Consider the following 15,985-nt stretch of genomic DNA (forward strand, 5'->3'; position numbering starts at 1 on the left):
ACACACACACTCTCCCTCTCACACACACTCTCCCTCTCACACACTACTTAAACAAAAGACAATTCAGAGAATCAAAATAGATTGAGGACTTCCCAAGCCTGTAGTGCCCGTCTCAGAGCAGTAAGGGCAGACCTCGGGATCTGTGTGGTCCAAGTTTCAGTGGCCTCCTGACGAGAGCCCTGGCATTTGTTTTTAACAAATTAAGCACTGGCCGTTGCAGACCAAGTCACATTTAGAAAGGTTCTCATGACCTTCCTCTTCTGTTAATCTACCAATTAGGATTGTTCATGACTATGCAGTCACATTTAGGAAGCTTTTATGTCTAGGGATTTCTCCGCTGTTTGTCTCCTAGCGCAATAAGGTAATGCGGGTGTGGTGTATTAACACTTTAAAAATCAACCAATCTAATGTGGCGGCTCCTTTAACATCTAACATCAATTGGCAAGTCAGGTAAATCATGGCACTTAAAAACAGTCAGTGTAAATTTCAACCAATAAAAAGACGTTTGTTCATTAGGTGCTATATTCTCTAAAGTGGGTTGTTCCTGAGATCGCCGTTACTCTCTGGGAGTTTGGGGAGGGGGAGGGAGGGAGGGAAATGTGATGTGGACGCCAGCCCCTGTGAGTTTTCAGGTTTACTGTAGTTTTTGTCCCTGGTAGGTCACTGAGGCGCAGGTACGACAACGTGCGTGTGCGTGTGTGTGTGTATATATATATATATATATATATATATATATATATATCACGCTAGTGGCGCGCAGAGGGAAAGGGATCGCGATCGGATCCAGCCAGATGGCAGCTGTGCACGTCACGCGCGCTCTTGTGCGTGTGACATCAAGCTGGTGGCTGGAAAAAGCCTCTGGGTAGCACTTTTTAAACCCAGTTACTAAATGTCTCGCTTGAGACATCTCAGGCGAGACCTAAAAACTGTACTTTTAGAAAGTTGGCATTTTTCTGTCAGAAACCTCTGGTCGTTCTCAGAGTTTATACCAAACTGTCACCTACAAGCCTGTTGGCCTCCTGCAAGAAGGTGTGCATGGCTACCAGGAAAAGATCCAAAAGGGCCTTGGGTGGGTCAGGTGTTACCCCCTCCTGACAAGATTGTGTTCATGATGTGCCCACCAACTTCACAAGCTTCAAAGGGCATCTCCTGTCACCAGCACGTGTAACTCACACCTAGGTTCGCCCTTGTCATTGTTCATGTAGCTAGAGTAGCACCAATCTCAATGTTGTGGACAGAAGTTCCTCATTTCTGTAGGCACACCTCAGAGGTGTTCCCAGAGCTCTGACTAGGGCAAGAACTGGTCTGCCAAGTTGGATTTTGGCAAAGCAGGACACTTATATTGTTTTGGGCCAAGTGCCAGATAATGATTAAGTGAATTGTGTTGTCCCTCTGAACATTTTTCTTTTTGCCCAGGAGTTTCCCCTACCCACAAGCTAGACTTTGGCATAAATGTAGTATCTCTTGGGGACTTTCTTCAAAAAATCTCTGATCCATCTCTGGACCTAAAGCAGACAGAAGGATGCCATGTTCTATGGAACCTGTGGAGAGAAACCCCAACGGCTGGCCCTACTTCCCACTTGAGCCCAGGACTGAAGAGTGGGCTGAAAGGTGTAGTTGGCTAGCTTTCTGTAAAGCTCTATGAATAAAAAAAGCTGTATGACGTCCAGACTCTGCTGAGCCCAGCTGACCAGTTCTAACCGAATTTGCCCTGGACCCTGCTGGTGGCTTCTGGGAGATTGAGTTGTAACCCCAAGTGGTGTCCCAAAGATCCTAAACCTTTGGCTGGTGTTAGTGTACTCTTTGTCCCTCCATATTTTGAAGACTAGACACTTGAAAACTTTTTCTGAACTTTTTACACTAAGAGCCAGAGGCTACCTCCAGACCACAGCCACCGATGTCTAACTGCCGGTCAGGCTCAACTTGCTAGTTTATCCAGTTGAAAAGATCCTGACTTCTAGAAACGTTTCTAAGTCCGAACATAGAGGACTTTGCCAGGACCAGTGCCAAGCAGCACCCCACCTTCCTGGACCTGCTCTTTGGACTTTGCACGCTCTGAGATTTAGATGTCGAGCATTAAACTTCCTTACAGTGGTGAGGCTCCCACTGAGGTCCTACACTGCAGCTGGCTGCCAGCGAGGATTTTCTCAAAGAAAAAGACTAAGTCAGAAGATCCATTTTTTAACTCCCCCAAACCTGGTCCCTGTATCTGACTGTCTCACACTCCACTGCTGTCTGCCAATTTGGCGTTTTGGTGTGTAATCATAAAAAATTCTCTATTATAAATTTGTGTGGGATTTTTATTCAGTTGTTATCTACCTATTAAGTTTTTGCACTGAAAAATGCTTTACACATTTTTTCTAAGTGAAGCCTACCTGCTCTGTGCTGCAGCCACTAAGGGTTGAGCTCCGGTTTAAATTATTGAGGTAACGGACCCTACTAAGGAATAGAGCCATTATTACTTGAAGTGGACTTGCATTCACTCCAGCTAATAACCCACTTTCTCACATCCCACCTCCCCCAATTAATAACCCCTTTTCTGACATTCTTTCAATGCCTTTCTAGTCGAGGCAGGTAATGTTCCCCTCTTGGGAAAAGCCATGCACATTTCAAGCAGTTCTAGAACTATCAGTTTTATGTGAGTGGCATAGAACTCCACCAGTAGCGCATCGGCTGGGGTTAAGAGTTGGCAGTGCTTAATTTGAGACTGTAGTTTCTGGTGCTCGGCACTGGCACTCAACACCAGGACTTATGACTGTGTTCCACTTGGTGGCGCGGTTTGTCTAGTTTAGAGATGAGCATTCTGTTTTCTGTTTTTTAATAATTCAATGTACATTAAAATAACTAATATCTGCCACCAAAGCTTTTCTCCTATTTTTGTGGGCCGGGAAAGTCTGAATTGTCACACTTGTGAGAGTATCATGATTAGTAGTTAGTTGTTAGTCATGTTGGTTCTGTCATTGGCAGGGCTGGTTGGGGCAATAGAAGGTGCAAGCTGCAGTGGCCTCCTGATGAGGGCCCTGGCACTTTTTATTTTACAAATTAAGAACTGGGGAGGGGGTGGGTGTAAGGGGGTTGTCTCCCGTCAGATTGCTGTCCTAATTTCTTCTGTTGTCCTGGAACATCTAAAGCCTCTGCTTGGGCAGTAGTTTGGGTAGGCAGGGCTCTGAGCTGCCCTCTACCCACCCTATAAATTCCACAGGGTCTCTTTCACATTGGGAGACAGATCCTGAGGAAGAACTGCTGATCATCCCAGTTGGGAACGCTTACTTATTTAGATGTACACCTTACAGAGCTGGTGAACCTAATTAAGCGCAGCAGAGCTGGCGATCTAATTGCGAAGGGGCTTGAATTTTACAGTGACTGAGTACTTTTACATCGGTTGGTGGCAGGACCACAGGCCCCAGCAGCCCAAGCGGCCGGGAGAGCCACCCCACTTCCACCAGCGCCCGGAGGCTCCTTTATCAGTCACAGAGCCTTCCCTGCCCACGAGACGCGCAGGCTAAGACTTGGCCTGGACAAGGCTGGTCTGGGCCATAGCTCTTTCATCTGCCATCTTCATTCTGGTCTACCAGGAGTCCCACATGGCTGGCTATCTTAGTGGTGAGAGAATAAATTGCTCAGTGGTGTGGCTCTGTTTGCTTTGCATTGCTTTTCATGCTGCTCCTGCAAAATATACAAACTGGGGTGTCACCGGGTGGTTTGCCAACAATCAAGAAATTATGGGGAAGCGAGCCGGACAAGAAAAGTCACATATACAGACTCTGGCTTCATCCCTCCCACCAACAGCAATCGACCAAGTGTTGCAGAGAGCTGTAGGAGTTGTGGCCACCGAAATAGAGCTAACAGAAAGGCAACTATCTCTAACCCTGGATCCTCGGCACTCTCCACTAGGTCAGGAACCCCTTCCGGCTAGCTCCTGTGACCAGGCCAACTCCCGCCTCCATCCAGCAAGGTGACAATGAGAAAACCAGAACCGCTCCCAAAGAGCTGCCGCAGAAAAGGGGAGGGACCGCATGACTCTCGAAACCTGACAAGACTAAAAGAAACTACACAAGGTGTACCCAAACACAGGAAGCCAAATGTTGTCGCGCCTGACCACTCTCTTGTCCAGATGTCACTGATTCCAGTACCATCAATAGACCACAAGATGGTATTAAATACCCCATATGGGAAATAAACCTACTAACGGACATACAGTAGCAGTTCAAACTTATTGCGAAGGACGAACTCTCCCACCTGGTATACATGATAAAATCTATAACCGCACCTCTGAGGCCATAGGGAAGGGAATTGCTATCTGTCGGGCCGCTTCTGCCGTTCCACTGAATCATCGAAGTTTGCCAAATTGCGTGCCCAAGAAGGCGGCACTAGCAATAATGACTGTTAGGACATACTAGGAGGGAAGGACTATTCTTATGGAGCCCACTTGATCAATTGTATGCCTAGGAGGCTGGCTAGGGCTACAGGGGAGGGGGAAGGGATTGAGCCTGGGAGAGCTGACATGGCAACTTTCCTCACCATTAACATACCCCCCTGCCTCATCCCCATACGTTAATGTCCTCCCTGGGGCCCCACAGATAAAAGCCAGGATGAACTAACCAACAAATGCTTGTATTGACTAGCTAGATATAGGCATTTCTTATACGACAGAGCACAGGAGATCCTCATGACTCGCAGGGTCAATTAGGTAGGAAGTTGACAAAGTTTTCTTTGAAAAACCCGCCTTCAGTAGCCCAGGACTTCCCCCTGTTTGAATATTAAGTTCTCCTAGAACTCCCTGCGTTTTTCAAGAAATGAGCCTTTGACTGACGTTATTAAGTCCAAACATGCGTCAAACTCTGCACCTTCAAAGTATAAATATGCCTTGATTTGCCTAAACAAACACTTGGTTTGGAGCAGATCGACTATCTACTTGCCCGACGCCCTGCAGCAACAAGTGCCGAAAGAAGCCGCCCCTCCAGCAGACGCACTGCGAGACTGTCATTTCTCCTGCGGAGAAATCCAGCTCCAGTGTTTCCAGGCTACCCTTGCGGGTATCTGGGAAATAGAGTCACCAGAACGAGATACAAGACCACCTTCATTCTAGAGCCAAAGGTACGCAGCTGATTAGACCTCTTAGAGAATTATTGGAATCAGATTCCTGGCAGAGAACTCCTAAAACGTAAGCTACTCCTCTTATACTTCCTCCCTCGTACTAGACCTAGGTTAGGTACACCAGGGTAGGCGTATTTAGAAGCACCAGTTGAGTATTTTAGTCATCCTTTTATCATTGTATGTATTTTATGTATTTTATACAGTTTATGCACTTCATGGCTTAGAAACCATATCATGCTTTTACAGTACTACTTTATAATACTGTTCGTATTATATGCATTGTACTTCATAGTAAGCTTTACTATTGTAGCAGTTAATTTTCAATGCTTGAGAAAGAAGGCTGTTCAATAAATACACTTTTATTGAAAACGCCTGTCTCTCTATTCCTCTTGCACCTCTGGTGAAACTAAGCATGCACGATTGACTGAGTGAAATAGTTATCTATTGTTTCCGTGACTCTAGAGATTTGATTTCTTATTCTTTGGAAACAAAGTTGTCATGTTTTAGGTGGTTGTCAGAAACGAATCCCTTCTTGTTTATTCGATAACGTTTCTAGTGGCCTCTGAGCTAGCTGGCACTCACAATTAAGTCTAATATAACCGGTAGAGACCTAGTAGACCTCAGTCCTACAGGATGTATTATTCCAATGCGCAGAGCCTATTGGGAATATAGGAAGTCGCACACTTTTAACCGGGATGGACATTCTTCTTTGACTACATCCTAGTAGAGACTATGATGTGGGCAATGGTAATAGATTTTGCTTTCCTGCCCAGGCACGACTGCGATCATAATGCACTGACACTGGACCTTGTGTTACCAGTAGTGTGAGCTGGATTTCCAGCAAGCGCACCATGAGACGACAGGCTAACACTTACTACTAGTAGGAATGGAATACCGTATTTTCCGGCGTATAAGACGACTTTTTAACCCCTTAAAATGTTTTCAAAAGTCGTGGGTCGTCTTATACGCCGGACACCAAATTTTTATGAGTGGAAGCAACGCTCCACCGACTTTCAATTTGCACCCACGAACCCTCCAATATGACCTGGGCTCTACTCGTGCGTTCACACTCCCTGTGCCGTAGCAGGACTTTACCCGAAGGTGTCTGCCCGCTTCACAATAGGACCGGTAATGATACATGAAGAACAAGTACACGTTTACCGGTACATTAATCAAAAATTGCACATGATTTGAAAATAGTGCACAGTTACTTACAGTCCCGTAGTGCTGGGAGAGGGTCTCACGGGGCATTTCGGTATTTTCTTCCTGCGTCTTGAGCCTAGAGACACAGCGGTATATGCGCTGATCTGGCGCCATAATCCTCACGTTCATCGGAAGTAGAGGAGCGTCACTAGCGCACGTCATCTACTCAGTTCATGGACATGGAAAGGGGACTGCAGAAGGTTCCAGTCGGCAATACAGTACCGGAACATAATGTTTGGAAGTGTTGGAAGTTGGGGTCGTCTTATACGGCGAGTATAGGACGAAACCTACATTTCATCATGAAAAGTAGGGGGTCGTCTTATACGCCGGAAAATATGGTACTCTGGCCAGTAATTCAGCAATCCCCTGAAATGAAGGCAGTCCTATATGAGGTAATGAGTTGTTCCCTAATGGACATGATCAAAGTAATCATGGAGGAAGGTACAATTGTTTCATTAGCAGGGGTCACAGAGATGCATACTGAACTCACTAACAAAATAAAGGAGATATTTTATCCAGAGGGACACCACAGATGCCAAAGGAAGTCTCCACACTCCTGGTTTAATCTGCAATGTCGGGAGCCAAATTGGCATTGCTGGAAGCTCTAAAATCCAGAGACAGGTTAGTTATTAAACTCAAACGGACCATATATAGGGAGGTTATCTCCATAGCTAAAAAATCCTGCGAGCATGAAAAATGGGATTCCTTTTGCAGGGCTCTGATATCTAAAGATCTGAAGGCCTTTGGAATGTAGTCTGCAGGTTCTAGAGAGGCAAAGTGGCATTGGAGCCCAATATTGCGGCTGAAACCTGGAACGATTATTACCAGGCTCTCTATGCTACACCGAAGCAGAGGAGCATATAGCCCACCCAATTGAGGATCTTGGAACTCCAGGGCTGCGCTTGATAGCAGAGATAACCCTGCTCTAGGTTATAGTGCCATCAATAAAATAACTCCACACATAGCGCGTGGAATGGATAGGATCCCAGGGGATCTTTTTCTCTCTGAACCAACAATCTGGGGGCCATACTTGTGGGCAATGTTTGATGCTGTGAGGTGGGAAATGCCAATCCCCAAAACTTGGGCTGGAGCAGAAATCGTCCCAGTCTACAAGAATTGCTCCCCACTTCTACCAGGCAATTATAGACCTATCAGTATAATTGATGTGATGCATAAAGTCTTTGCTCGGGTAGCTCTGGTACGCCTACAGGACTGGATAGAGGACCATAACATCCTGAGGCTTTCTGAAGCAGTATTTCGAAAATGCACCTCTACCAAAGGCCAACTCCTTAGGCTCCAGCTTCTATACTGGAAAACAGTCATTCTAGAGGGTGAGAGCCTCTATTTAATATTTGTTGATTTAAAAACAGCATTTGACTTGGTACCCAGAGATTAGTTTTGGTCAGTGCTAAATGAGATTGCGATTCCTCAATATATTTGTGATATGATCAGGAGACTACACAAGGGAATCTTTTCCCAAATCAGATATGGGAAACACTGGGAGCTTTCTATGCCACTTGTCGTCAACAGAGGTGCCAGGCAAGGATGTGTGCTGGCCCCCACTTTATTTTGTCTATACACCAGTGCCTTGGTAGATACACTGAATAGGGTGAAGTACAATGTTGCCCCCAAGATTGCTCTGAATAAAGTACCAGCATTAATGTTTCCTGACGCCACTCTTCTATTCAAGTCACCAATAGGCATCCAAAACTGTCTAGTTAGCTTTGATCTTTTCTGTAGCACTAAAGGGCTAGTAATTAACATCCAGTAGACCAAATACATGGTTTTCAATCCAGCAAATTGTAAATAAAAAATTGTAAATTGATACTTGTATAGCGCACTACTCACCCGCAAGGGTCGCAAGGCGCTTGTACGAATACCGCTGTGGAACTCATCCTGGCTTTCCCTGTGAGGCGTCCACTCCTGGGCACCCCCATGGTGGAGGCCAGGCATCCTTAGCGTTGTGGGGGCCGTTGTGGAGATTAAGCACGCTATTGCCCAGAGTTGCAGAGTGGAACTCCATGATTGGAATAGGCACCGAGGCGAGAATTATCAGGTCTGTGGAATTTTGAGCCCACGACTCACCGAAGCTGGGAATTGAACCCTGGTCCCGGGCTAGACCTCTGCATCAGGGTCTGCCGCTCTAATGATTGAGCCACACTTCTCCACACTCCACTTCCACACGTCCTAATCCTCACCTGAATGGCATCCCCCTTGAGAGGGTATCCACTTTTGAATATTTAGGGGATCACCCTAACTGAACACATGGACTGGTCAACCCCTATCTACAAAGTGCAAGCTAGGGGTGCCAGCATTTATGGGGCTGAACTATGGGGGGGGAGGGGGGAGGGGGGAGGGGTATTGCCATACCAAAAGCTTATCCATACCTGAAAATAATTTCCACAGGCAGTTGCTAGTCTCCCTCCTAGTACTCCACTTATCCCACTCCGACTTGATCTAGGTGTTAGACCAATTTCAGAAGAACTAGGACTTAGATTGCTCACTTTTTGGCGATGTATCTGGGCCACCCCGGAACGGACTTCCTATTGGCATGAGCTGGAGGAGGTGCGGGGACTTCCTGGGGCTGGGAAACTACCCCGGTGCACATACATCAGGGAAACACTTCATAGTATTGGCAAAATGAACATGTGGAGCAATCCAATAGTGTCCTGCCTTGCAACATCTAGGACTTAACTTGTCAGAAGCTATGGGGGGCATACGCTCGCTCTCCTTCACGGGAGCTCAACACTAGGTTCATTGACAGCAAATTTTATTGGATTAAAAGATAACTATAGTTTTGAGCCTTTCCTAGATGAAATCCAGACATCCCTAGATAGGAAACTCTATTTACAATTCAGGCATGGGTCACTTCCTTTACGTTCATTTTCCAAGCAATGTGCAGGCACACAGTGCCTTTGGGGTGTCCATCCTGTGGTGAAGCCGATGAATCGGAGCTCGATGTATTTTTCTTATTTTGCCCAGCTTATAAAAAGAATCCAGATCAAGATGGCTGATACTGTGCAGAAACTTGTAGACCCCGCATTGTGTAGAAGCGTTTAGGCTCCTGATGTATGACAACCAACTGTATTTGCTGTCTCAAGATTCTTGTTCTCTATGTGGTGTATACGCAAAGCATTCCTATGATAATATTACCCACACCTAAGCCAAATTTCTGTGCTCCTTGGTGATGGCCCAGGCCAGTCTGCAGTGCATGGCATTCTTAAACCGTATTAATGCTTTATTTGCTAGGACTTCTTGGCAGAGGAATGTAGAAACTAAGTGGCACTTTTGCGGCTAGGTAATATTGCACTTTAGAAAATTCTCTGTTAATGTCCCAAAGTCTTAGTTTTTATCTGACCATTTTAACTAAAACCCAATACCCCATTTTTAACTTCGATGTACACAAATGGGTCTATATTCTTATAGGCAACATTTTTTATCTGTGTAACCTGCTTTGAACCATGCAAAGCAGACTGAGACCATTTTAAAGTCACGAGTTTTAAGATTAAGTTATCCTTGGATTGGCATGGACTAGATACTTAACTGGGCTGATTCCTTTATTCTAGTTCTAGGATTTCTGGAGCTTTGTTGTTTCGAGTCTATATCCCTTTAGAGGACATTCTATAACCCCTTTGCTGCACCCGTCGGCCAACGGCCGTCGTGAGAACTACCTCCGTAGTGCTGTGCACGTCCATTGGCTGACGCGGCCCCGTCCACCTAATCAAACCGCCGAAATTCTGCCCCGGTTAAGCGGATTATGATCATTTGGTCATTCATTGGACATGCAACTTTATACCTACGACGGCTACTATTTTTATGTACTGTATGTATTTATTGCATTTGCACTTTTATGGTCCCATTACCGAAATAAAGTATTTTGATGATGAAGATGAAGTTAGCACTTTTATAGTTAAAAAAAAAAACTACTCCAACAAACTGGAAAATGTATTTAAATAATATGCTGGAAGACCAAGAATGGAAGTAATTTTCTCTTTCTGACTTTTTTCGTTTTTATTGTGATCAAATAAATATTGATTTTGTAAACTGAGATCAATGCAACTATTTTGGAAGGTGGGTAACTAGCCTTTGCTTTTATGCAGCCACTCTTTGGCATTCTGTCATAAAGTAAAATGGGCCCCCGTTCTCGAGCTCTGATTGGAAGTAACTCGTTGCTATAAGCCTGCCACCGTACTTTGCTTCACATTGAATGTACTGACGCAGTTCCCTCTTGTTTCAGATGTGTTATCTGTATGATGGACTTTGTTTACGGGGACCCCATCCGGTTTCTGCCGTGCATGCACATATACCACCTGGACTGCATAGATGACTGGCTGATGAGGTCCTTCACCTGTCCCTCCTGCATGGAGCCGGTGGACGCTGCTCTGCTTTCTTCCTATGAAACGAACTGAGCTGCCAGGAACCTGAACATGCTTTTAATCTTAGTCACTTGCCCGGAAGAAGCGGTGATATCCAAGATCATGCACAACTTAAGTATAGCTCCTAGAAGTTCCTAGCACCCTTGAAAGGCTACAGATATCCAGTAGGCTCTGAATAATGGAAAGTATAAAAGTAGAAAGTGCACAAAGCCTTGGCCCCGTGTTTCAAACTGTAACCATACTCTGAATATCCCAGAGTTTCCAGAAAGGTGTTTTACTGTTCGTGGTGCTTTCTGTCCACCGGAAGTTGCGTTAAGTTGCCAGAGCATGGGTATTTACATTCTCCAAAAAGTTACTTTTCTTCTGATCTCTCTTCACAAGGTGCTGACATTGGGGCCGAGGCTTTATTAAAGGCTACATTTTATAACACTGGCACAAAGTCGTAGATTTAAGCTTGTTTGCACAGTTATTTTTCCATTTGAAATGGAATCCATTGCCTTAGGTCTTTATAAATAGTGTATTGTTATTGTCGGGGCTGGCTCTTATGCTTGAAAGCAGTTTATTTATCACTTGTCTAAAAGTGCTGTGTTCATTTTGCAGTTAGGCTTTGCAGTGACTCCTCAGCTTGTAATCAAGCAGTGAAAGTCACTGCACTTTTTGTATAGGGTTATATTATACATGGTCATGATAATGATAATGAATCGAGAGGTAGGAAGAGTGAATTTCAGGTTTTAGTAACTTTAGTTTGTTGTCCCTGCAGGACATGCTTGTACTTATGAGTACTATGTTAGATTTGCAGTCATCGACTGTTAAGATACAATGGACCACTACATTAGGAGCACACATTTTACACAATCTTAAAAAACATGCAGAACACACACTGTTGCAATGCAATGGTGTGTGAGAAGCTACCATATTACAAGGAGATGTCTCGGATTTCAGCCTTTGAGAAGTGCTTCTCTTGTGCCTGTAGATTTCATGGGGTATTCCAACCACATCTACAAACATCTTAATTTTCATGAATGTTTGTCGTTAGGTGCAGTTAGTAGATTGTTGGGTCTGAAAAGCAGATGTGAAATATGACCTGCGCAAAAAAAGTTGTAAATTATGGTATGTGCAAAATGTTTATATTTGTTTTTTAAAAACCTAACCAAACCTGCGAAGTGTGCCCTGATTGACGCATTTGGGGTTGCTTTTAAATTGGTGGATGCTGGTAAACCTGGACTGCAAGCGATTTACATCCCAACATTAAACGCTCCAATCATAGATGGAAGTACAGAGAAAATCATGGATATAATGATAGTCATTTGTTTTCTGAGATGCACTACGATGACTTTCATGCACTCATATGAAAGCTGGTACATTGCAAAGTCTTAAATCTGAACTGAACATGCCTAAGTCTCGCGTGGATCAAAGTAGAGCTTTGATCAATGGTTTTACTTTTAATGCACGGATTTCATATGTAACGAAAAAGTCCTGTGAGACTTTAATCTATAAATATACTTTTCATAATCTATTGTTTGACTATTAACAAGCGCAGTATGGTAAAGCTTCATTTCCATTATTGTCAAAAGAAATGCCATAAAAAGAAATGTTTAGAAAAATACAACTTGTCATTCCTTTCTTTGCAAATGTCTCTATTTCTCAAGATATAGACTTGTTTTCCTATTCTGATTCCCGTTATAGAGTGATTAGAAAACCGGATCTTCACATAAGGTGCTCTAAATTTTCCATTCTGGTTAATTTGTGAAACTATAACTGCTGGGGCCATCATCAGAAGGCCACTTCTGCTTGCCCCGCCCTTTGCCACGATCAGCGCTGCCGATTACAGTAACACCATAACTACTAACCATCACATTCCTTCAAGTGTGATCATTCTGACTGTCCCTAAATTAGATAAACACTGCCACTATGTTGGTACCCCGAAACCAGTCCCAGGATGTTTGTATACGCTCCATTGAAGACCTTGCTTGGTAGTTCGGGCTGGACAGTTCCCTCAAGGAACAGGATCAAGACTGCTTTGCATATGGCTTGGTCTCAGCCGAGGTGTCTAATTGAGCTAAAGAACAACGATGGATTCAACCCAGATCTGTGACTAGGAGTTTCGGTGCTCCGTCCATCATCTCCTTGTGTTTACTGTGGCAGACTGTCATAAGTGCAGGTGTTGCCAATCAGGTGCCTGTACCGAACACTGGAAACCAGACTCAAATTAAGCACTGATTTTGCTTAGAATGTAAAGTCTGTTTCCTCTGATTTTACTGTTAAATCTATCTTGAATATTGATTCAGAAGTACACAGCGTAAAATATAGGTATATAACACATTTTTAATATCATTTTTAGTATCCCCAGTATGGGCGTTTTGAAGTGTTTTAATTAGCTGGCCTTGCTGCTAATCACTTTAGATTTGCCACGGGATAATAAAAGGCTAACTTGGCCCTCTTGTGAATTTAACTTGTGACTTGCAGACCTTGCCACTTAGCAGCAGGTGCTTATGGTAGCTGGTGGGCAGGCTGCTACCCTGCACACGTGTTAATATAATATGTTACATACACTTGGTGCCCACAGAAAATAGCCAGGAGTCAGGAACTGGCGATAGGGTCTATAAACAATGATACTACTCAGTTTATATTTTTTTAAAGGCAACCGTCATTCACAACAAAGTTCAAACAGCAGGATAATATTTTGGTGTGGCGGTGATGGAGTTTTGTCAAGCCCCTCCATTAGAGTGCGCCTGGTCTTTGGTCACTTAAGGGGTTGAACTAAACTTCCCCCATTGGCCGGTGATAGCCCCAAACTACACCCAGGGGGCCCAGAAGACTGGTGCCGACTTCAAAAGGATCGGTACGCCTGCGTGGCCGGACTGGCCTGAAGCACACGGTGCCCCACAACCCTCGTGGAGGCATACCTGCATTGTGAAATGGCGGCCGTGTAGAGCACAGAGCGGGGACCGCACTGCGGAGGCGGAACCTGAAGGCCACCGCTGCGAGTCAGGTGGGACATGCGGCTGGACCCTGCAGGGAGCGATTGGTGCCCCTGGGCGGTCCCAGGAACTAAAGATAATCGCACACAGCAGACACGGAGGGGCAATGGCGCGCCAGGGAGGCCCAAACAAAGCCTCAACTGGTGGAAACACTGCTCTGCGGCTGACAGAGAATAGTGGCCGGGATACGGCCTCCAGCGGTGAGAACTCCTCAGGCTTTGAGCTATGGGGACGGGGATAAAGGCAGTGACCACATGGTAGCAGACAAAATGGTGGGTCTTATAAGAAGACTGAGTGGCTGCCACAACTACCGAGTTTTGCCTTGGGGAAAGCGGCAGGGATGAGGCCGCATGAATAGCCGGCTGGGACACGGTTCAGCTGAGTACAGGCCCACTGCGCCATTAGAGGAACCACAGTGGCGACCAGGACTTCACGTCTGGCACAAACACAGCACGGCCAGTTTGGAAGAGACTGGCCCAAAGGCAGTAGAATTTGAGGTGGGGGAGGAGCTCGATCGCCGCCAACGCAGTGGATCTGGGTTCCTCAGGAGGACGGATTAACGTACAAATAAAGCGCGGCGGAATGGGGGAAGAGCCGATAGGCCGGCTCTCACACACCTCATAGCGGGGTTGAGCACGACTGCGACCAGTCCCATCCTGTCACACGCCACATCAAAGGCAATGAGTACCCTCCTCAAAGGCATCATTGGGTGGCCCACCAAGAGATGGGATACTGAGCAGCAAGAGATACCGAGTGAGGAAAACTGGGAATCCAGCTCACGCTCGGGGACCAGGAAAGAAGGAGTGACACCCCAAGAAGAGCTATCACTCCACGATATCCTACAGGCCATAGAACAGTCGCGGATGGCAGTAGAGACTAAGATCGACACAATCCGGGAAGACCTGGGCCTCTTACATGCTGACCATAGAAAGCTGGCTGATCAGGTCACGGTCGCAGAAGAGGAGATGGAAAGCCTGAAGCCACCGGTAGCTGCAACTGCATGCAAAGTCACGGACATAGAAAAAAAAGAGTCCTGATCTTGGAACAACGCGCAAAGGATGCGGAAAACAGGGCCCACCGAAACATTAGGGTCACAGGCCTTCCTGAAAAAGTTGAGGGGAACGACATGGGGGTGTACCTTGAGCACTGGCTGCGCACAGCTGTAGCAGAGGAGGGGTTATCAACTTTTTTTGCCTTGGAACGGGCACACAGAGTTCCAGCCCGAGCCCCGCAACCTGGCAGGCCACCGCGGCCGGTGGTGGCCCGCCACCTATTCTACAAAGATAGAGACCATCTGCTGAGCCAGGCGGTCCTCAAAGGGCAACTTAAGGTGGGCAACATCATTGTACGGATCTTCTCAGATTTCTCTCGGGAGGTGCAACAACAGAGTGTGCCCTTTACCACGGTCAAAAGGAAACTGTGCCTAATGGGGTTGTCCTACTCTGTCTTCCCAGCTAAACTCTGCATAGTGCGCTCTGGGGGCACTACATTCTTCACCATCACCCCATGATGTTTGGGGATTGAATTGAGGAGTAGGATCCCGAGGACCGCAGCGAGAAGAGAAAAACTCAGTTGAAAAGAACTTGACACGCTCTCCTGACGTGAGTCCCTTGCTCTCCACACCACTGGAGTCAAGCTATCCTGGCTGATGACTGCTGATAGCTAGAAACCGGTCCTAGGATTCTTGATTCCGGTCCAGGGAAGACATGGCTTGGCAGTTCGGGCTGGACTGTTCCCATGAGGCACAGGGTCAAGGCTGATTTGCATATGGCCATGTCTGAACTGGGGTGATGTGGAGTGCAAAAAAATGATGGATTTAGGCCCAGATCTCTGTACTGGGGTGAATGTATGACATTGTTCTGCATTCTGTCCATCAACTGTTGTTTTTCCAGTACATAGGATAGCTAGGATGTTTAGGGAATGGCAATCCTGTTAGGGACTGGTAGACATGTGGCGAAGAATGCACCCAGGGGACAGGGAATACTCCCACCTCTCCCACGTACCTGACTTACACGCCCACTTAGATACCTTCCTATGTTCACCAGATATACACACCCGACTCCACAAGACGGAATACCTCACCCGAACTGTGTCCGACCACAATCCTCTGTTAGCCTGACTACAATGGGGGCATAAGCGTCAACTCATCCCCACCTTGTGCCTACAACCGGAGGCACTTGAGGACCAAGTGTTCCACCGCGAGATTCATAACGGACAATGCACACACTACGGACTCTAGGGTGACCGAATGGGAGGCATTTAAGGCAATGATCAGGGGGTGTTACATGGCATTGTCCATACGGGTGAGACGTACACTATTGACAGACG

General features: G+C 46.0%; 1 protein-coding gene across 1 annotated transcript in view; it reads left to right on the forward strand.

The window, feature by feature from the left end:
• Positions 1-12,280, forward strand: part of RNF11 (ring finger protein 11) — a 123,945-nt gene extending 111,665 nt beyond the window's left edge. Inside the window, exon 3 of the mRNA XM_086952417.1 lies at positions 10,538-12,280. Coding sequence (XP_086808543.1) covers positions 10,538-10,709 — 172 coding nt within the window. The 3' untranslated portion in view covers positions 10,710-12,280. The remainder of the gene's footprint in view (positions 1-10,537) is intronic.
• Positions 12,281-15,985: the final 3,705 nt, after the last annotated feature.

This window comes from Lissotriton vulgaris, chromosome 1_1 (assembly GCF_964263255.1).
Source record: "Lissotriton vulgaris chromosome 1_1, aLisVul1.2, whole genome shotgun sequence".
NCBI lineage: Eukaryota > Metazoa > Chordata > Amphibia > Caudata > Salamandridae > Lissotriton > Lissotriton vulgaris.